This window comes from Melospiza georgiana, chromosome 12 (assembly GCF_028018845.1).
Source record: "Melospiza georgiana isolate bMelGeo1 chromosome 12, bMelGeo1.pri, whole genome shotgun sequence".
NCBI lineage: Eukaryota > Metazoa > Chordata > Aves > Passeriformes > Passerellidae > Melospiza > Melospiza georgiana.
The window spans coordinates 17,741,648-17,762,790 of record NC_080441.1 but is presented as its reverse complement, the minus strand read 5'-3'; the positions used below and the strand labels follow the sequence as shown (position 1 = coordinate 17,762,790).

Genomic DNA, 21,143 nt, shown 5'->3' with positions numbered 1-21,143 from the left:
AGTTCTGGGCCCTTCAAGAGAGATGTTGAGGGGCTGGAGCAGGTCCAGAGAAGGGAATGGAGCTGGGAAGGGGCTGGAGCACACCAGGAGAAGCTGAGGGAGCTGGGAAGGGGCTCAGCCTGGAGCAAAGGAGGCTCAGGGGGGACCTTGTGGCTCTGCACAGCTCCTGACAGGAGGGGACAGCCGGGGGGGATTTGGGATCTTAACCCAGGGAACAGGGACAGAAGGAGAGGGGATGGCCTCAGGCTGGGCCAGGAGAGGTTCAGATTGGATATTAAGGAAAATTTCTTGATGGAAAAGGCTGCCCAGCCCTGGCACAGCTGCCCAGGGCAGTGGTGGAGTCGCCATCCCTGGGGAGATTTAAAGGATGTGTAGATGCGGCACTTGGGGACACGGGTTAATGTCGGGTTTGGCAGTGCTGTTGGACTCGATGAAAGCTTTTCCACCCTGAACAATTCCGTGATTCCACAATGCCTGCTGTGAGCGCAGCCGCTCCTAGAGGGCAGAGCGAGCCCGGAGGGACAGACAGGGACTGGAGCCGTGCGGGAAACGCCGTGCGGGAAAGGCCGTGCGGGAAACGCGCTGCCTTCCCTCGCACCGAGGCTGTGGGGGAAGAAAGAACTTCAGCAGCACGAGGAGGAATAATCTGAGACACGGTCTGAGGTTTGGAGGGAGATGACTCACGCTTTGATTTCTTCACGCAGCGCTCCAGGGCGGGATTAAGCCGAGCTTGTCAGGAAGGCGCCGGAGGAGGCAGCGGGGAGAGCTGCTCATCCCCGGCACATCAGGATGCTCGTCAGGAGCAGAAAACCGGCATGGATGAGGGGCCAGGGCACCCCGAAAGAGACAGCTGCCCTCGCTAGGCTGGACCTGGGGCACAAGGCTGTGTGCCAGCCCGGAGCGGGGCTCTTCTGCGGGCAGCGGTGTAAGGGCAGCCCTGCCGTGCTCAGCGCTGCCCGAGCAGCCCTGCCGTGCCCAGAGGATCCCCGAGGAGCCCGAGCAGCCCTGCCGTGCCCAGAGGATCCCCGAGGAGCCCGAGCAGCCCTGCCGTGCCCCAGCGCTGCCCGAGCAGCCCTGCATCCCATGCCAGCCCGGCTGCTGCACCCTCACTCCTGCCGGTGTCCCCAGGGACCTTCCTGAGCAGCGACACTCAGGCTGGACACTTCAGATTCATCCTTGCCTTGGCCAAGCTGTCCTGTCCCCGTGCTGGTGCCACCACAGGTGTTCTCGTCTCAAGATATGAAGTAAAATTTTTCTGTGAGCCAAACAGAGCCAGAAGTGCAGGTGGTCAGGGTGAGGATGATGATGATGCTGCCAGGACAGCACAGCCTGCGACAGCACCAGGCAGGGATTTGGGGGCTCATTTTGGACGGGAGGGGTGAGCAGCCCTTCTGCCCTGCCCCGGGGGGGTGAGCAGCCCCTCTGCCATGCCCAGGACAGAGCTGCCCCCTCCCCTCCTGCCGCAGCCCTCGGGGGTCCCCAGCCCTCTCTCGGAGCAGCTCCGGAGCTCTCGGTGCTGCCAGGAGAGCTCAGCCCGTCACAAACCCCCAGGGTGCCAGGAGCAAACCCAAAGGGGGGCACAGCTGCCCCGGCCTCAGCCCCTGGAGCCCCCAGAGCAGCTCCTGCACTCGTGGTGCTCTCAGGCACACACACCCCAGCTTGGGGCGCACAGGCAGCGTGCCCAGGGTGCCCCATTAGCTTGGGAGAGTGAGGGGAGGGTGCAGACAGCAGCACACACAGAGCTGAGCACCTCCAGCACCCCCAGCCCAGGGCCAGCCGCAGCCCAGGCTCTTCCCAGCTCTGTGCACAGCACACGTGGGGTTTCACCTGAGTTTTTCCTGTGTCCTCTGCTCCAGCTGCACCAAAGCTTCCCTGCTCCCTGAGCCGCTCCCCTGGAGGTGTCTGGGCTGGCTTTGTCCCTTTGTGTGGGGCAGGAGCCTGCAGAGCTCCTGGCCATGCAGCTCCCAGAGATGTTGCAGGCTTGCCATGAGCCACCTTTGTGCCATGATCAGATCACCCTCTAAAGTGAAGACCCGATGGGGGATTCACCCTTTCTCAAGCGAATTACTGGATAAATGATGCAAATGTCAGTTAATAACAGTAAATTAATGAACCATAGGAAAAACTTACCCTGGGGGCACATCCACAACTTTTTTGCCAGTGATTCCCTGAACTCCTCAGAGTTTTGAGCAGCTTGGGGTCAATGATGGCTCCCACATCAGACACAGGCACAGCAGGGCCAGGGGAGCTCCCAGCCCCAAACCCTAGCACCCTCCATCCCCATCCCAGCCAGCTCAGCAAGCCAAGGCTGTGCAGCTGGAGTGGGATGCCAGGAGGCTGCTGTGAAAAATGCATTAATTTTATGATTGGCTTCTCACAAATATTAAAATGAATATTATATGTGTTGTGTTAGAAAGTGATGCTGTATTACTTCTCTTAAGTAGTGCGTTAAATATAGTTTTGGGTTATAAAAATGTTAAAATAGAAACTATGCTGTGTAAGATACTTTTTTAAAGAAAGGACTCACAGTGAGATAGCAGCCACAGGACACCTGAATCTTTCAGAGAAAGAGAATTTATTGCCCTCTTATCAGAAGAAATGAACTTCTTCCCGCCTCAAAGGCGCTGTCAGGATTCAGAGGAAGAAGCTGATGATGACCAGACAGAATCCTGTGTTTGAATGGAATTTATGCATCATGTATGAGGTGTATGAATATGCAACAGGTTATTGCTTTTAAGGGTTAATCCTTTGTTAACGTGGGTCCTTTATCGAGCTTGTGCTGCCGAGAAAGAGGAACCCGGACCATCCATAACTCTTTGTCTCATATTGTCTTAATTCAAATTGTCCAAATTATTATTACTCTAACTGCATGACTATTTTTATAGCCATTTTATTACCATTAAACTTTTAAATGTTTAAAAAACAAGCGATTGGCGTTTTTCACAGCTGCCAAAGCTCTTTGTTTGGGGTCGTGGCCCCCCAGCCGGCCCAGGAGAAGGTGCTGGGTGCCGAGGCACACGCTGCTGCCTCCCGCGAGGGCTGAGGTAATCCTGGGTAATTCCTGACTTCCATGGAAATGCCTCCGGGCCCAGATGATTATCGCTGTAATTAGCCTCTCTGATTTTTCTTGGTGTTCTATAAAATATTAATTTACAGCTGGATCCTTGCCGCCTTTGTGTGCCGGCTGGAGCTGTTGCCATCAGCGGAGCAGCTCTGGCACCTCGTGCCGAGGTCCCGTGGGGTTACGTGGGGCAGTGGTTGGGGCTGGTGGGGCTGGGCAGGAACTTCCACTTCCCCACAGGAACGTGCCCTTGGAGCTCCTGTTTCAAAAGGAATACGGAAAACCGGTGAGGCACGCTCAGAAAATGCCCTCCACACCTCTGCAGCTGGTGAGTAGGCAGCTGAGTGGCTGCAGAAGCCCTTTAGTACAACATAGACCCACCCTGGTCCTCTGTTTGGGTCAGAAACAGTGGTTTTGCTCAGCTGCATGAAAAATCAGGTAGGGCAGCAGAGTGTGGGCAGCACCACGTTCCCCACTCAGCCTGGAGCCACTGGAGTGGACACAGTGCTGTGATTTCCACTGACAAAATGAAGCCAAGTGTGGGGTTTGGTGGCACAAACTCCCTTGGAGCTCCTATTTCAAAGGAAATATGGAAAATTGGTGCGGCACACTCAGAAAATGCCCTCCACACCTCTGCAGCTGGATGGTTGAAGGTGATCAGGCAGCTGAGTGGCTGCAGAAGCCCTTTAGTACAACATAGACCCACCCTGGTCCTCTGTTTGGGTCAGAAACAGTGGTTTTGCTCAGCTGCATGAAAAATCAGGTAGGGCAGCAGAGTCTGGGCAGCACCAGGTTCCCCACCCAGCCTGGAGCCACTGGAGTGGACATGGTTCTGTGATTTCCACTGACAAAATGAAGCCAAATGTGGGGTTTGGTGGCACGTGGTTCCCTGAAAACCCACTGCTCACACCAGCACTTCCAAGTTGCCTCATTTTTCAGCCAAACTAAGTAGAATCTCCTTCAATCTCACCAAAAAGGTGGAAAATGCCACCAGTGATATTGTTGATCCCAAACTTTGGGAAGGTCGGGCAGAGGAAGGATGTTACAGTGTGCTGGTCCCTGCCTTCTCCCTGGGACAAACCTTAGGCTCCAGACTCTGCATTTCAGCATCCCTGCCAGGGAGGGAGCTCTGCCATGTCCCTAGGGCTGCCCTGAGCTCCTTTTTCCTCTGGCACAGTCTCTGCCAGGCCAGATGCAGCAGCTGTCATGGCTACAGCCCCAGTGTAAAGAAAGGAGCACTGCTAATGACAGGAAGGGGCTGTGCCCAGCATGTGAATGTCTCTGCAGAGAGCTGCTCGCCACTAGAGATGTTTGCCCAGAGCTTTTGGCCCTGCAGCAGATGCTGCCAGTGAGGTTTTGTCCTCAGGACAGCCCTACATGTTCCTGATGCTTTGAGAGGCTGCCTAGAGCAGAGTTAAAGGAATAAAGTAGGGATTTATTAAAAGGCCTTCACAGGATTCACCTTGGGCAATGCAAGAGCCTGACTATGGCTACACCCAAGCTGGATGAGGGTCATGAGTTCTCACACTTTTATCAGTTTTGGTCCATTTCCATATTGGGGTTCATTGTTCAATTCCAGCTCCGGGTGATGCAGTCCCATCCTCCCACATTGCTCTCCTCAATTCTCTGTTGTTTGCACTTTCTGGGCCTGAAGCTGCAGTGGTGTCCTTGGTTTTGGGGCTGGAAAGGGATTGTTTTGTCTGACTGAGCTGTGAGGAGAATTTGCTGACACTTTATATGGAGTTCAGGGTTATGAACTAATGCAGTACAGAATCTGGGAAATATGAAAGCTGAAACTTCAGGCATCATCCCCATGTCACTAAAACCAAGCCAGGTTGCAAAGCCACTGGGGATTTGTGTTCTCCACAAAAGGCCACATCCCCTCACAGCACTTCCCAAGCTGTTTGCACAGGTATTTCCATTCCTCCTCCCCTTCTGCACAAGCAGGCACACACTGAGCAGAGCAGGAGCCAATCCCTCTGGCAGGGCTCTGGCACCAGGGTTGGAGCCAGGCACACACTGCTCATCAGCTGTGCCATGAGGAGCTCCCTGCCAGCTCTCCAGGGATGCCAGATGTGCATCTGGAGAGCCTGGAGGTGCTGCTGCCATCCCTGCATCCCTCACCAAGCTGGCAGCTCAGGGCTTTGAGGGAAATCACGTGGCACACACAGAAGGGTGTTTTAGCATGGAGTTCAACCAGGGAAGAGCAGCTTTATCTGGTTTCCCTCAGTGTTTCTTTCATCTTGTGGTTATGAAGCTGCAGAGCCTCTGGGTGGGATGCTCTGTGTTCTTACGCAGGCAGAGCTGCTCCTGCTTGGATTTCCCAGAGCTTCCCAGGCTTGATGAAACCCTCCTTGATGAAACCTCCATCATCTCACCCAGCCCAGACTTTTAACCCCACTTTTTCAGCCTCTTCTGTGATTTTACTCCTCAGTCTCACTGCTCCAGTCCAGCCCAGTGATGCCTGGGCCAAAAAATTCTCTGTCCAGGCACCATCCAGTGGAGATGCTGCTCCCTGGGTTTTGTGTCTGGCTCGAGGTCCAAGGAGTATTAACCTCCTGTTTCCACCTCTGAGAGCCTTCTGCAGCTCCAGAGGGAAGAAATCTCCATAACATTGTGTTTTCTATGGCAAAGGGCTCTCCCACCTCTCTCACTGCTGTTTTAAATCCAGCCTTGCTTTGCTGCTGTGGAGAATTAACATTTTGGGGAGCAGCTTCCCTGTCCAGCACCCGGGCCCCCTAATTTCTCGGCTTACAGGGGCTTAACAAAATAAAACCAGCAGGCCAGGAACCTGAGCAGGCTTTCTGGTGATGTGGAAATTAAAATTTAGCTGCTCGTTGCGTCGGCAGAGGGCAGTGGAAGATGCTTCCAAACCTGCCAAGCCTCCCCCCGGCCGCGCTGCGGAGATGGGGATCCGGGGAGGAGACTCCACGGGAGAGGAAGGGAAATCAGAATGCAGTTCCTCCAGCAGCGGGGCTGCCCTGGGCTCGGGGGCGGCCGCGGGGATTTGGGCTCCTCCATCGGAGGGAAGGCGAGGGAAAGGAGGGGAGCGCGCATCCCTCCCGCCCGGCTCTCGCCATCGCTGCTCAGCGCCGCTGCTCCTCATCCTCTGCCCGGGAGGAAGCGGATGGCGATGGAGCTGGCAGTGATTTGCCGGCGGGAGCAGGCGGGAAGGCCGAGCGCAGGTTTTTTCTGGCTGTAGCCGTGTCCCGGAGGGGTTCTCCGAGCCCGGCGAGCCGCTCACGTACACAAAACCCTTCCCAAGCCTCAGCTCCTGGCCGGGCGCTGCTCTCCGGCTTCGGGAGAGGCAGGAGATGGTGCGGCCCTGCCGCCGCCTCCCTGCCGGCTCCGCACCCTGCCCTGTAATTAATATCCCTGGAGGTAAAGAAAGAGCAGCGCGAGGCTGGGATGTATTATTTTACTCTGATAGGAATCTGACACTGACACAGCCATTAGGGGAAAGAAAGAATAATAACTCAGACTTGGCATATATGAAAGTGTAAATACCTTCAGCGTGTGAAAAGACAGGCTTTAATATATTGGTGGGTTTGTAATTATTTATTGAAAGAAGGGGAAAGGCAGAGCTTGGTGCAAAGCAAGGCAGAGGCGAGGGAACAGCTCCCGAAATCACAGGGGTTGGGTGGCTGCGGCTCTTCCTCCTGGAGAAGGCGGCGTGGGGTGACCCGGGGCCCTGGGGACAGCCCCGAACCGGGGGGATCTCGGCGCTCCCCGGCAAGAACCCGGCTCGGTGTCACACAAACGCTCCCCGAACTTTTCGGGGTCGGGCACGCCAAAACCCCCCAGAGCCGCCCGGCGTGGAGGGAAAGGCGTCCCCTGGCCGGTGTTTGCCACCTGCTCGGGCGGCTCCGGGGGCTCCGCTGCGGGCCAGAGGGAGCGGCAGCATCCCCGCCGGGCCGGGCGAGCCCCGGGATGTCCCGCATGGGGGCACCGTGCGGGGCCGGGGGGCTCCGGCGGCTCCCCCACCGCTCCGCACCGCTCCGCACCGCTCCGCACCGCTGCCCGGCGGCCCCCAGCCTCCTCGGGCCCCGCGGGGGCGGCGCTGGCGGGGGCCCGCCCCGGGCCGGGCCCGCCGCAGGATGCGGCGCTGGCGGGGGCGGGCGGCGCTCGGCGGGCGATGCGGGGCCGCGGCCGGGCCCGGGGCCGCCTTTGAGCGCCGCGGGGGGACGGGAGGGGGGCGCGGGCGGGCGGGCGGCCCCCGCCGCAGGTAGGGACGCGGGGGCCGAGCGGCGCGATGGAGGAGGAGGAGGAGGATGGAGGCGGCGGAGGGGAGGCGGGGAGTGAGGCTGCGGCAGGAGGGGGCGGGCGGGGGGGCCGGCCGGGGGGGGCGGCGGGCATGTGGGACCGGCTGCGGGGCAGTCGGGCGGCGGGCGGCGGCCGGAGCGCGGCCGCGATGGCGCAACGCGACGAGAAGGTGCCGGCGGCGGCGGCGGGCGAGAGCGAGCCCGGGGCCGGGGCTGGGGCCGGGGATGGGGCCGGAGCTGGGGCCGGGGCCGCGGCCGAGCGGGGACAGAGCGGGGCCGCCGCGCCCTTCCAGCCCCCCGAGGGCGGCTTCGGCTGGGTGGTGGTCTTCGCCGCCGCCTGGTGCAACGGCTCCATCTTCGGCATCCACAACTCCTTCGGGATCCTCTACATGATGCTGCAGAGCGACCTGGGCGAAGGGGAGAAGGATCCGGCGCTAGAGTTTAAAACAGGTATGGGCTCCGCGGCCCCTTCCCGGCCGGGCAGTGCGTGCGGGGGTGCCCGAGCGGAGCGGGGACGCCCCAGCCGAGCGGGGAAAGGTGCGGCGGCGCGGCCGGAGCTGGAAGCTCCTTCTCGGCTGTGTGGAACCTCGATTGCTCCCTGCCCCCTCTATCCTCGTAGCCGTGGCTATATTTATCTCCGACAGCATCATGTGTTTCTAAGCTCCGATGTACTCAATTAAAAGTAATTCGGCTGAAAACACGCCCTTAGCTTGTCCTGCCGGTGTGTCTTGGGGTAAAGCAGAGCAGCGCTGGTGAATCAGCTGCTGGGTGTGAGCCACCCCCTCTAGTTTTCTTTATTATTGTTCCATTTTTATGGGTTTTTCAAGCCGCCTTGTTGGCCGGGGTGGCTCCGGGAGAGCATCTGCCCGGCTGCCGCGCTCCCCCGAGCCGTGTCCATTCAGTGTCACGGCCGGCACCGGGCAGGGCTGGCAGCGCCACCTGCGCGGTCACTCCGAGGGCAGCGCGGGGGCTCCAGCGCTGCACATCCCTGAAAAGCAGGATCCATGGGCTGCGCCCAGCTGGGTGTTTTGGTAGGACCGACAGGCCCGGCCACGGTGCAGATTGGGTAGGGTTAATACGGAAAAGAGGGATGTTCCTTGCTGCCAAGACCCTGCTGTTGAAGTAGGCTTGGCAGAGGGACACCGGGCTGCCCGCGTGGTGGTCCCAGCTGGACACCTGTGTTGGGAGGCCCAGCCTTGTCCAGGTCCTGCTGTCCCCTTGGATGATCACATCCATCCTTGTGATGGACACGTGTGGCCCTCCTTGCTTATCTGCCAGGTGGAGACGGGCACTGGATGCTGAGGGGACCTGCCTGTGGTGCTGCCCTGGCCCTGGGTGGGACAGGAGCCAGGAGCGTGCTGGGTGCCAGGGCTGTGTGAGCACCTCAGAGCCCGTTTGGGGACCAGCGCTGCCCGCGCTCCCTCCCTGGGCTGGCGCACGGCCGGCGAGCGCGGCGGGGAGCGCGCCAGGATGAAATTCATTACGGGATCCACCACGTGTAGAGTCCCAAATTAACTCCCTGGTACTCTTACCAGGGAAACGATGGGACCGTGTAATTACGGGCACTAACGGAGCGCCACAGCAAGCTGCGGACGTGTGGCCAGCTGTAATTAGGGTGATTGATGGGCTGGGAGTGTGTGTGTGTGTTGTGTGTGTGCGCATGTGATGCCCAGGAAGCTCATAGTGTAGCTCTGTGTTTCCTGCTGCCTGTGATTGTATCTAGAAAGCCTAAGGCAGGGCTCTAGAGGTAGAAGTGGTAACAAAAGAAATTAAATACTGCAAGTTCTGGTGGTTTAAAGGCTCTGTGCCCAAGACATAGGTTGTAGGAGTCAGCATCGGCCTCTTGCTCCTGCCATCTATTTATTTAAGGCTATGACCGCACAGAGGCCTCGAAACAGAAAGGCGTGTGGGTGTGCGAGGTGAACCCAGGCTGGGTAATTAAATTGCCTGGCTGACGAATATCTGCATTTGGTCTGGGCGCTTAATGAAGAGGCCATTAATGACTGAGGTCGTGGTGGTGCCGTGGTGGATCCATGTGCGGCACCTCCGGGGCTGCAGCTGCTGGGGCTGGGGCTGAGGGCAGGGGGGTGCAGCCCGGAGCCCCCTCCAGCCCTTCCTCCCTCGCTCCCAGCCCTCCCCGCTCTGCATTGCATAATTTCCCCGCGGCGCTCGTTTGCGTGCAAACATAATCAGGAAAATATCGTAGCTCCTTTCCAAGCGCTAAGTGATGTGGCCTTCCTGAAAAGACCGGTGCTGTCTGTTTGTCCTGCAGCGTCGCTCTGGGCCCGCCAGCTGCAGGCAGCAGCCGGACCCCAGGGCGCCCCTCATCCCCATCCAACAGGGAGCAGGTTGGGAGGACGAGGATCCGCTCTCCGCTCCAGCAGCACATCCAGTATGGCTGTGGGCACGGCTCAGCCTTTTGTCTGTGCTCTCAAACCTCCTCCAGCTCTCAGGGAGGTGGGTTTCTATCAAACAGGGGGTTTGGAGGCAAAATGGGGAGAAATGCTGTCAGCTGGTCAGGCATCCCTTTAAAAATAGGGTTCTGTTTATGCTGAACGGGTGCTAGTCGGCACTAAACAATAGCCGCCCCGGCTATAATTATCAAGGTTTATTTCTTGTTTGCATTGGTCACGTTTTCTCGCGTTTGATCTTGAGAAGCGCAGGATCCGTGGAGTTCAGGTCTGGGGTCAGGCTTTGAAAACAAACCCCGTGGCAGCAATGCATCGAATGCATAGGCTGCTGTCTTTAAAGAAATATACTGTGCTGCCTATGTCAACAAGCACGGCGGGCTGGGGCGGGCGGTGCTGCGCCCACCGCGTGCCCCTGCCCGCGGGACGCCAGAGGGGCCTCGGCGAGGCGAGAGCTCTGTGCTCTGCCTTTGTTTTCTTGAGGGGGGAGCGGAGGAATGCTGGGACCGGAATAAAATAAATAATATACATGTGAGCACTCGGCCAGGGGAAAAAAAAAATGCAGCTTTGCTGGAGAGGTGTTGAGTGATGCTTGAGGGTGTTTGTGGGAGACGAGCGAGCGGTGACGTTTGCCTCCGGTTGTGCAGGGCTCGTTCTGGTGCTTTGAGATCCACGGATCTGTGGCTGTCCCAGTGCTGGTCCCACAGTGGGGGCTGACACTGAAACAAGGGCCAGATGAGACAGCCCAGCACCCTCATCTTCCTCAGCTCCAGAGTGGCAGCACAGTCCTGGTGAGCATTGGCTGGGTGTGAACCTTCTCAGTATCTGCTCTGCCTCTGCTGGGATGTGCCACAGCCCTGGAGAGGGGACCACAAAGTGACCTTGTCCCTGAGCAGGGCTTGTCCCAGCCAAGGAGCCACCTGAGGGTCCTAGAGGGAGCTCCAGCTATCTGGGCAGAGCCAGGAGGGTGTCATTTCTTGGTGCTTCTTGTTCCTCCAAGCACATCCTTGGTGCTTCTTACTCCTCCAAACACATTCTTGGTGCTTCTTACTCCTCCAAGCACATCCTTGGTGCTTCTTGTTCCTCCAAGCACATCCTTGTGTCATACCCGAGGTCTGGAAAGCCCCAGTGGATCAGCCTGCAGAGGCACACAGATTTTGGTTTGGTTTTTTTTTTTTTAAAGGTATATTTATCTTTTTCTTCTCCCCTCCTCTGCTTTGTGTCAATATCCCAGGTATAGATTAACTCTCTTCGCTTAATATTTAATGTTTTGGGGCCTGGAAATGGAACTGAAAGCTTTTGGAGAGATGGCCTGAGGAGCTGGTTGGGTTTGGCTGCAGCTGCTCTGAGTGAATCTCTGTGTCCATCAGCATCCTCTGTTCTGTGTGCAAGAACTTGGGGAACAGCTTCCCCCCTTTATCCCAGTTCCAGACAGGGAGCAGGGGCTGCTGGAGCTCCCTGTGCTTAGGGAGGCTGGAATGGAGAATGGACCACAGCCCCTGAGTGACCAGATCCTGAGGCCAAGGCAGGGCTGATGTCACCTTTATTCCTGAATCCCCATCTCTTTTGCTGGGGGATTTCTTTGTGCTGGTTTCACATCCTTAGGACAGGTGAGCACAGGTGGAAAAGGCCGGTTTTACTCCATGAAGGTTTGCTAAGAAAGAACAAGGGGAGGTGTTTTTTTGAAAATAAAGCATTGCAGTGCTAACAGTCGTATGAAAGAGGGGGAGGAGAAGCCCTGCACTCCTCTCTGGGCTGAAGAAGATTCTGTGGGTGGGTGAGCGTGGCTGGAGCTTTAGGAGCTGGGAACAGAAATCCCAATTCTGTAAATTGCAGAGTGCTTTGGGTTGGAAGGGACCTTAAAAATCACAACATTCCAACCTCTTTCCATGGGTAGGGACACCTTCCACTGTCCCAGGCTGCTCCAGCCCCAGTGTCCAGCCTGGCCTTGGGCACTGCCAGGGATCCAGGAGCAGCCCCAGCTGCTCTGGGCACCCTGTGCCAGGGCCTGCCCACCCTGCCAGGGAACAATTCCCAATTTCCAATATCCCATCCATCCCTGCCCTCTGGCAGTGGGAGCCATTCCCTGTGTCCTGTCTCTGTCCAGCTCCCTTGAAGCCCCTTTAGAGAAGGGGCAGAATCTCCTCCCTCAAGCTGTTGGCCACATTGCTTTGATTGCAAGAGGTAATCCTTGGAAATGATCCCATCTAAATCGGGATGATGCGGTCATTGTCCATTTGGCCTTTTGGAGGCTCCCATCTCCTGAAGGTGACACTGTGGTTGTCACCTTCTTACCCAAACCTGCAGGATTTGGAGCTGTTACCAATTACCAGGGTGCTGTTCTGGCCCCATTTCTCAGCTTTGTTGGCCAAGGGTGCTGTGGAGCTCAGCATTCCTGGGGCCTTTCCCGTGTCCATCCGGGCTCCCAACCCTCCTCTCACCCCACGGAGGGATGCACTGACATGAGCAATATTTATGTAGCCCAGATGGGGATGTAAATCCAGCAAAAAGAGATAAAAAAGACGTTTTTATTACCTTGCCCTGCAAGGTGGGGAGTACAAAGGGCAGCACAGATTTGCTGGGGGTTTCCCATGGTGGGATGCCAGCACCAGGCTGTGCCCCAGCCTCTGTTTTGGGAGCTGGAGTTTGTGACTGCAGGGAAGCAAGGGGGAGTTTCGGAGGAACTGGGGTTTTGCCTGAGCTGATTGCAAGGTGCTGTGTGGGATAAGCCTGAAAAGCAAACAAAGCCCAGTCATGTTGTTAAACCTGGTTCTTGGGGCTGTCGGGAGCGATTAAGGTTATTAGGAGGCCGGAGTGCTGTTTCTAAGGGAGGTTCTTGTTTTTCAAGACTGCAGGGGCCCTCTCAGTCAGCACATTTGCCATTTTAGTGGTTTTTAATTTACTTTTAAGTGTCCTCCACCAGCCAGCCAAGAAGATGTGAGGCTCTGTTTCCTGGTGGCCATTGTCCTCGGGTGGTGGCAGCCGCTGTGACCTGGCTGTGGCCCATGGAGAAGTGGGACATGGAGCTGTGCAGTTGGCTTGGAGTTTTTTGGTCCTTTTAGTTGCAACTAAATGAGCAAAACCACCTCCACTTTGTGGGGTTTGGACCATAGGTTAAATTTTGAAGGTGCTGAGTTGCAAACCCATCACTGAGGCAGGGCTGGGAGCAGGAGGAGGATGAGGAGGAGGAGGAGGGATTGGAGGGTGAAGGGGTTCACAGGGCAGTTCACAGGGCTGGGATGGATGTGGTGGCACCAAGTGACAATGGGGTGTGATGCAGAGCAAGGCAAAGGAACCACTTAATTTCCTGGTTTGGGGAGAAACCCACAAGTTTGACAAGTAACCCTTTAATTTCCTTAAAACCCCTCAGCAGCTGGAAGCTGCCCATCAGCCAGGATGGTTCTCATCCATCTTAAACCAGACCTAACCAAACCCCAGAGCTGGGAGGTGCTGCTGACCTCTCTGGCAGTGCCCAGGGGCTGGCTGGGCATGGCTCAGGTGGGCATTGTCCTGGTGACAGCCCCTCTGGCTCTCTCCCTGCTTATCCAGAGTCTCCAGACACGTCTGTCCCAGGGATGAGGCAGCACTGTCAATCACCCCATCCCACCAGTATCAGTCTTCCAAAAGATCTGGTGGTGTGATGGGGACCACCAGGATCAGTGGATGTGGAGCTGAATTCCCTGTAGGGCAGTTTGGGGAAGGAGGAATTACCTGGGTTTGGGGAAGGAGGAATCATCTGGGTTTGGGGAAGGAGGAATTACCTGGGTTTCACCTCCCAGGGCTGATTTTTGTTCCCCATGGTGTGCACGGGGGAAATTCCCTGGGGGGCAGCAATGCAGCCCTGCTCCTCCGTGACCCCAGTGGGACAGTGGCACTGCTGCTGTGCCTGGCAGGATTTGGCATCACCTGGATACGAGCCCAGAGCAGCCTCTTGCTGCTTTATCCCACTCACTCCTGGGGACCTCAGCCGCTGTGGCACATGCCATGGCCAGATGAGGCGACACGTGGCTGTTGGGGACATCAGCAGTGTTTGAGTTGATGCCACGGGCACTTCCAAAGCTGTGCCCCCTCTCTGGAATCAAATGAGGCTCTACAATCAGGGAATACTTTCAAAAAGGCCTCTAAGACCACTGAGTCCAACCCTACTGGTGTTCTGCCCACTGCTGGCTGGGTGCCATAGGGAATTTTCTGGCACGTCCCCAAACACCTCGTTCTCTCCCACTCACTTTTTTGGAATGATCACCCTTCAGGGGCTTCTTATGAGCGGGTCAGAGCATGGAGGAGGTGCCAGAATTTCCCAGCTGAGACAGAGGCCACACACCCACACCTTGCAGCCGGTGCTTTCCCTGAGGAATCACTTTTCCCCGGATCTCCACAACCTCGAGCCTGTGCATCCCATGGCATCACCATGGCAATGGGCAGCAGGAGGACTGGACACCAGTGCAGCACGTGTGCCAGTGTGCTGTGCAGGGATTTGTTGGTTTTCCCTTCCTCTTCCTCGAAGGATAGATTATCCCCTATTGCCAGGGAAGGAGATGCTGCCCTTTGGCGCGCAGCCCTGCGGACGAAGGGCTGGTGGGGAGGCGTGTGCCAGCCCGGCCGTGCCCGGGGGCCGTGTCCGTCTGTCCCGCCGGGCGGTGCCGTGCCCGGAGCGCTCGCTTCTGCCTCGGGGCGCATCCAGCCCGAGACAGCTGGGGCGGTTGCAAAACCCACATGACGTGCGCTGGGAATTGCTGCAACACGCTCGCAGGCCGAGCCATCCCAGCCTCTCCCGGCACCTCGCACAACAGGTCCTGCCAGCTCGGGGCCGCGGCACTGCCCGCACACTCTGCCCTGCACACCCTGCCGTGCCCGCACACCCTGCTCTGCACACCCTGCCCGCACAGCCTGCCCTGCACACCCTGCCCGCACAGCCTGCCCTGCACACCCTGCCCTGCCCTGCACACCCTGCCCTGCCCTGCACACCCTGCCGTGCACACCCTGCCCTGCACACCCTGCCCGCACACCCTGCCCGCACACCCTGCTCTGCACACCCTGCCCGCACAGCCTGCCCTGCCCTGCCCTGCCCGCACACCCTGCCCTGCACACCCTGCCGTGCCCTGCACACCCTGCCCTGCACACCCTGCCCTGCCCGCACACCCTGCCCTGCCCTGCCCTGCACACCCTGCCCTGCCCGCACACCCTGCCCTGCCCTGCCCTGCACACCCTGCCCTGCCCGCACACCCTGCCCTGCCCTGCCCTGCACACCCTGCCGTGCCCTGCCTGCACACCCTGCCCGCACACCCTGCCCTGCACACCCTGCCGTGCCCGCACACCCTGCCCTGCACACCCTGCCCGCACACCCTGCCCTGCACACCCTGCCCTGCACACCCTGCCGTGCCCTGCCTGCACACCCTGCCCGCACACCCTGCCCTGCACACCCTGCCGTGCCCGCACACCCTGCCCGCACACCCTGCCCTGCACACCCTGCCCTGCACACCCTGCCGTGCACACCCTGCCCTGCACACCCTGCCCTGCACACCCTGCCCTGCCCGCCCTGCGGCCGCTGCCCCGTCTCCCTCTCCCTGCAGCTCATTGCAGCTCCGAGACACGGGAAAAGTCTCTTCTTCAGGCCGCACTGTTAGCGTTGAAATGCTTTATTTTGTCAAAAAAAACAGCCTTGCTCTCTTACCAAGCCTTCATTACAATGCTGGAGTAAAAACAGCCTTTTCCACCTGTGCTCACCTGTCCTGAGGATGTGAAACCAGCACAAAGAAATTCCCCAGCAAAAGAGCTGGGGATTCAGGAATAAAGGTGACATCAGCCCTGCCTTGGCCTCAGGATCTGGTCACTCAGGGGCTGTGGTCCATTCTCCATTCCAGCCTCCCTAAGCACAGGGAGCTCCAGCAGCCTCTGCTCCCTGTCTGTTTCAGCTCGTGTGTTCGAAGAATGAGTCTGAGTTCTTCAGTTTTCGCTCTCAGAGTTGTTTATTGTATCTTATCTATAAAAATTTTTCTCTTGTCCAGCTGAGGTTGGCTCAGCAGGACAGACAGCGACACTCTGCCTGCCCCCGGGGGCGGTGTTACATCTTTATACTACAAACTGTGTATAACATGTTTACAATTACTTTCCAATACCCATCACCTGTGTTAGACAGTGAGCTTCTGCTCTAAACCAATCTGTGAGTGCCACCATCACAGCAGAAGATGGAGGTAGAGAAGAAGAAGGAGAAAGGCTGGACATGCCCAAGTCGCTCGATCTTGTCCCCAAAACCCCTATTCTAAAAACCCCAAAATCTACTTTTTCACCTAGCGATAATTTTATTATTACACTACTTAAACTTCTGTGGCTTTCAGGTCTTCATACAAAGCTGGCAATTTGCTCCACAGGTCATAATCAAACCCCCAGGTGTTCTGGGCTGTGTGCCAGGGTCTCTGAGCCCCTCTGGACACCCAGAGGGATGTGCTGAGTTCTGACATCCCTGGGTACAGCCCGGGGCAGGGTGGCACTGCCCTGCATTCCACCCACACGTTTACTGCATTTTCCCCCGCCCTGACCCTTTTAGGTGTAGATCCCTGAGAAATTACCTGGTGCCTGAGCTTGCCCCGTGTCCCCAGCACATCCTTCGGGGAAAAATCTCGGGAAGAGCTGCCCGGTTGTCAGAACCCAGAACATCCCTCTGCTGCCCAGGATGGCCAGGACCCCTGCCAGGGGGCTCAGAGACCCTGGCACAGAGCCCAGAACACCTGTGGGTTTGATTATGACCCGTGGAGCAAATTACCAACCTTAGATGAAGATCAGCAAGCCACAACAGTTTAGGTAGGATAATAGTGAAGTTATCACGGGGTGGAAAAGTAGATTTTGGGGTTTTTGGTATGGGGGTTCAGGAGGTAAGATGGAGGGATCTGGGTGTGTCCAGCCTTTCTCCTTCTTCTTCTTGGCCTCCATCTTCTGCTGTGATGTTGGCACTTTTGGATTGGTCTAGAGCAGAAGCTCACTGTCTAACATAGGTGATCGGTATTGGGAAGTAATTGTAAATATTGTACATGTAATTTTTAGTATAAATACATAACACTGCCCTGTGACAGGCAGAGTGCATTGGACTGTCTTGCTGAGCTGATCTCGGCAGGGCAGGAGAAAATTTTTTACAGATAAGATTCAATAAACAACCTTGAGAGTGAGAAACGAAGAGCCCTGACTCCTTCTTCAAGCACTGGGCTGGGAAAAGAGACTTTGGAACTCTTCTCGGGGTTTTTTGGCTCTGATTTGGCAGCTCCTGATGGGTTTTGCTTGCTTTGCTGAGGCTGGGTTGGCAGGGCTTTGAGGGAGCTGGTCCAGTGAAGGTGTCCCTGCTCGTGGCACTGGGGTGGCACCTGGATCCTTGCAGGGCCTTCAGCCCAAGCAGTTCCAGCCTTCCCTGCAGAGCAGCTGCCTCTCGGGGCTGGCAGCCCCAGCTCTGCAGGGCCCAGGCTCTCCCTGCATGGGCTGACTTGTTGGGCTTTGCCCTGGGCAAACACCGGGGCCCTGCTCAAGGAGGAGAAACAAGCCTACCACAGAGCCTGCAGCCAGAACCTGCTCTGAGCACCCACCCAGCACGCCCTCCTGGGCACCACCCGAGCTGGGGACCCCCGGCCACCCTGCCCAGTGCCATCCCCAAGGCCCTTTGCTTGGTCGTCTCACACCAGGCACCAAAACAAAGCTGTTGATTCAAGATCTTGGCCTCAATTTGTCTGCCTGGAGATCCTGTGTGTAAAAGGGAGGTAAAATCCTTCCCCCTTGGGGGGATGTGGGTGTGTGCCAGGGAGCCAGAGGGGGATTTTGGGCAAAACCTGTGCAAAGCAGGGGGAGCTCAGTGAGGTAGGAATAAACCTGGAGCCCAGTGAGGTGGGAATCACATCTGATGGCAGCTCCTTCAGCGAGGATTGTGCCTCCTGTGCTCCGTCTGATTCGAGTCCGATGGAAAAGCATCATCTGTGATTAAAGATTGACGGTAATTACATAATGGGTATGCACCAGATGATGCCCAGACAAGCTCCCTCCTGGGATTTCCCAACTTTTGGAGTGTTTGCAATCATCCTAAAGAGCTTCCTTCTACCAAGGAAGGTGGACGGGGGGGTGGTAATTATTGATTTTACAGCAGCACCCAGTGCAAGGCTCAGCAGTGGTCACCAGAGCCGGGCTGTGGCTGCCCTGCCTGCCCTGATAGCTCTGGGGCATGGTCAGGTACAGTAAATACATCCCCTCAGCCTTGCACTGTCAATAAAAGCATAATAAAATAAAAGAGAACAAAAAAATCAGGGAGCAAAGCTGCTTTTTCGGTGTGCTGGCAAGAGCAGAGCGACTGCAGCCGTGTGCTTGTGCTGTGACCGGTGACGAAAAGGCAACGTCAGGATGTTCTTGATGGTGGGCCAGCTATTAATCCATGTGTTTGAGCAAAACCCAGCTTGTTTCTTAAGATTTGTGGGAGTGGGGACAGCTGGGGGTGTGGGGAGCTTGTCTGGGATTAAACCTGCCTGAGAGCCAAGCACGCCAAGCTCGCCAGCCCGGGGAGAGCTTAATTAAAGTCAACGGAGAAACGTTTCCAAGAAAATAATCCAGGGTTTCTAAACGGGATATTTTCATTCTGGGCCCAGAACGTCTCCTTTTCCCTCTTCGGTGTCAGCTTTAATAAAACAAAATAAGATCTCCAAGAAAAACAAATTGGAGCTCTTAAAAGGCGCTGGGGAGATAAAAATCAGTAACAGTGTTGCTGGTAACACCTTGGGTTATTAAAAGGGAAGGAATGCTAACGATGCAAATCGCCTCGGCCTTTCTTGTGGTTGCTGCCTGCCCACCCTGCCAGGGGGGCACGGGCACGGTGCCCCTGGTCCCTGCTCTGGGCTGGGCTGAGGGCACGGAGCTTTGCCCCTCGCTGGCCAGGGGATGGGGCGCGTGTGGGAAGTGCTCACACAGGGAGGATTCTGGAGTTTTCTTTCCCGAGGTTCTGGTGGCAGCTCCCAGGGTCAGGGGTGGTGTTGAGGGCAAGAAGTGAAAAGCTTGGAAGAATGGCAAGGAGCAGGTTTTAGGGGAGGACAGACTTTAAAACAGCTGAGATCAGGGCTGGTGATGTTGGGGCTCCTGCAACCCCTAGCAGATGGTGTGAAACTATTTATCAAAGAGCCTCAACATTATTCGACCATCAACATCCTCTCCAATCTTATTCATCACAACCCCAATACCAGCCTTGCTCCTCATGATCTCAATCTGAACCCCACTGCCCCTTTCCATTTTCCTTAGCAGACTTCAGCCTAGGCCTACTCTTCCTGTTAAATAAAACAAAATGAGCCCATCCGAGCTCCTGTAGAGGTGATGAACATGTGAATGGAAACGGCAGCTTGGGCTTTTTACAGCCTGAGAGCAGCTGGGTGTGGCTTTGCCCCTCATGCCAAGGCTGGGAACCTGGGGTCACTCACTCTAAATGTCCCAGTCCCAGAGGTGCAGCTGGGCCCCACACTGAGGGATGGTCCCACAGTGCCCTGTCCCCGTCAGGCTCTCCCAGCTCCCAGCCTCCTGCTGCTCCCCAGGATGCTACAGCAGGGATGGGAAAGGCTGGGGGAGTCCCTGGGGATGTGGTTTGGTCCCTGCACCCTCTGCTTCTGCCTCCCCACAGCCAGAGAGGCTCAGAGCTGTGCTCCCATCCTGGCCAGGGCTGAGGATGCCAGTGGGGCAGGGCACAGGCACAGGGCTGATGCTGCTGGATGTCCTGTCTGTCCATCTGTCCAGGAGAATCCTTTCAGACAGGGTGGCTTTAAAAGACCCAGGGTGATGAATTCAAGGCCAGCTCCTGCTCTGCTGCTGTGCCCAGCAGCATCAGATAAGGCAATTACAGCTTTATCACTTAATTGCAGAGTGTAATAATAGGAGTGGTATCAGGACAGGCCGTTGCCAAGGAGGGAATATCGGTGGTGTTGGGTTTTATATTTGTTTTTTCAATATAAACTCATTGGAGCCTCAGTACTGCTGAGGTCTTGTTTGAGGTGTTTGTGAGGCTCCTCTTGCCTCTTCCCCACCATTCCCCCAGCCAGGGGAAAATTCAGCATTAAATAAAAGCTGTGCTGACTGTCCTGATGGCAGGGCAGCTTCTCCAGAGTGGGTGAGAACCCAGCCTGGGAGGGGAAGGGGTGAGGACTGACAGGGATGTTGTCAGCAGCTTTGAGGGCAGCTTTTCCCTTGCACCTTGGCAATGAGATTTCCACCCCTTGCAGGTTTTTCCTGTCCTGCTCAGCAGGTGTGGGGTGCACACTCAGGGCATGGGGCTGATTCTGGGGGTCTGGATGCCCTTGGGAGGGACAGCTGGGAATGAATCCTAGCGAATCCTAATAAATCCCTTTGCACCAGGCTTTTCCACTGTCAGTGTCACATGCAAAATGCTCCATCACCGCCCTGGAACCCAGATGGGAAAATGAAAATTTTATATTTGGCAACTCTTCCTCAGCCTGCTGGGGTGGTGTGGGAGAGGTGAGAGACGTTGGCTGCCATACCCAGAGCTCTGCTTGTCTCTGACTCACGTGGTCCCATTTTCCACCCTCCCTGTAGAGCCATCGAGCAGGCTGAGCACTCCCAGGGCAGGATTTGGGGCATTTCCCCACCCAAACTGGCCTGGCTGGTGCTTTTCTGCCTTGAAATTGGGGTTTTTCATGACCCAGGGTGGGTTTCTCACCAAGAACTGAAGTTTTGCCTTGTCCTGATGTCTGTAGGGTCAGGTGGTAAAAACTCAGGTGATCTGGGGGCAAGGGATGGTGTCAGAGGCTTTTAACTGGGACAGCTGAAACTCCCTTGGGATCTGCATTTTAGGAGAGGACCTTTATTAAGGTAGATTCATATAAAATCCAATGTGTTGCCCAAAGATAAGAAATCATGGCAGGTTTTTTTAAAGCTGTTAAACTCTGCCCTGCTTCAGTTCATCAAGCAAAGCATGAACCAAAGAGCCCCGAGAGGAGGCACTTCAGGTCCTGCTGTGACCCCTGTGCCTGGCTGTTAACTCCTGCTGCCCCATCCTAATCCCCATCTGCAGATAGGATTAGCCCCAGCCTGGCTTGCAGAGCTCCTGTGCTTCCCTTGGGACAGCATCCTCCCAAGCCCAGGGTTCCCAGCCCCACCATCTGCAGCCTCCCCCCCAGCACAGTTTGTGTTCCACTGACCTCATAAACAAAAATGACGCAGAACAAAACCCCACAAAAAACAATTTTTTACAGCAGGCTGAGTTTTCCTACTCCACAGAGGCGGTTGTTTAGATTTTTATTGCCGGATGAAGAAGGAGGACAGAGATAAAAAACAACCCTAAAAGCTGCTGGGGAGATGATGCAAGGCAGAGCAGCGTGGAGAGCGATGTCTCTGAGGGCTTTCATGTTTCCTCTGCTTCCCAGTCAGGACTCAGCTATTGCAAAATGCCAG

The 21,143-nt window shown here is 56.5% G+C and overlaps 1 protein-coding gene across 1 annotated transcript in view; it reads left to right on the top strand.

Moving 5' to 3' along the window:
• The first annotated feature begins 7,415 nt into the window (after nt 1-7,415).
• The window catches only part of SLC16A2 (solute carrier family 16 member 2), a 39,488-nt gene continuing 25,760 nt past the window's right edge, over nt 7,416-21,143 (top strand). Inside the window, exon 1 of the mRNA XM_058032890.1 lies at nt 7,416-7,773. Within this exon, the coding sequence (XP_057888873.1) occupies nt 7,416-7,773 (358 nt within the window). The remainder of the gene's footprint in view (nt 7,774-21,143) is intronic.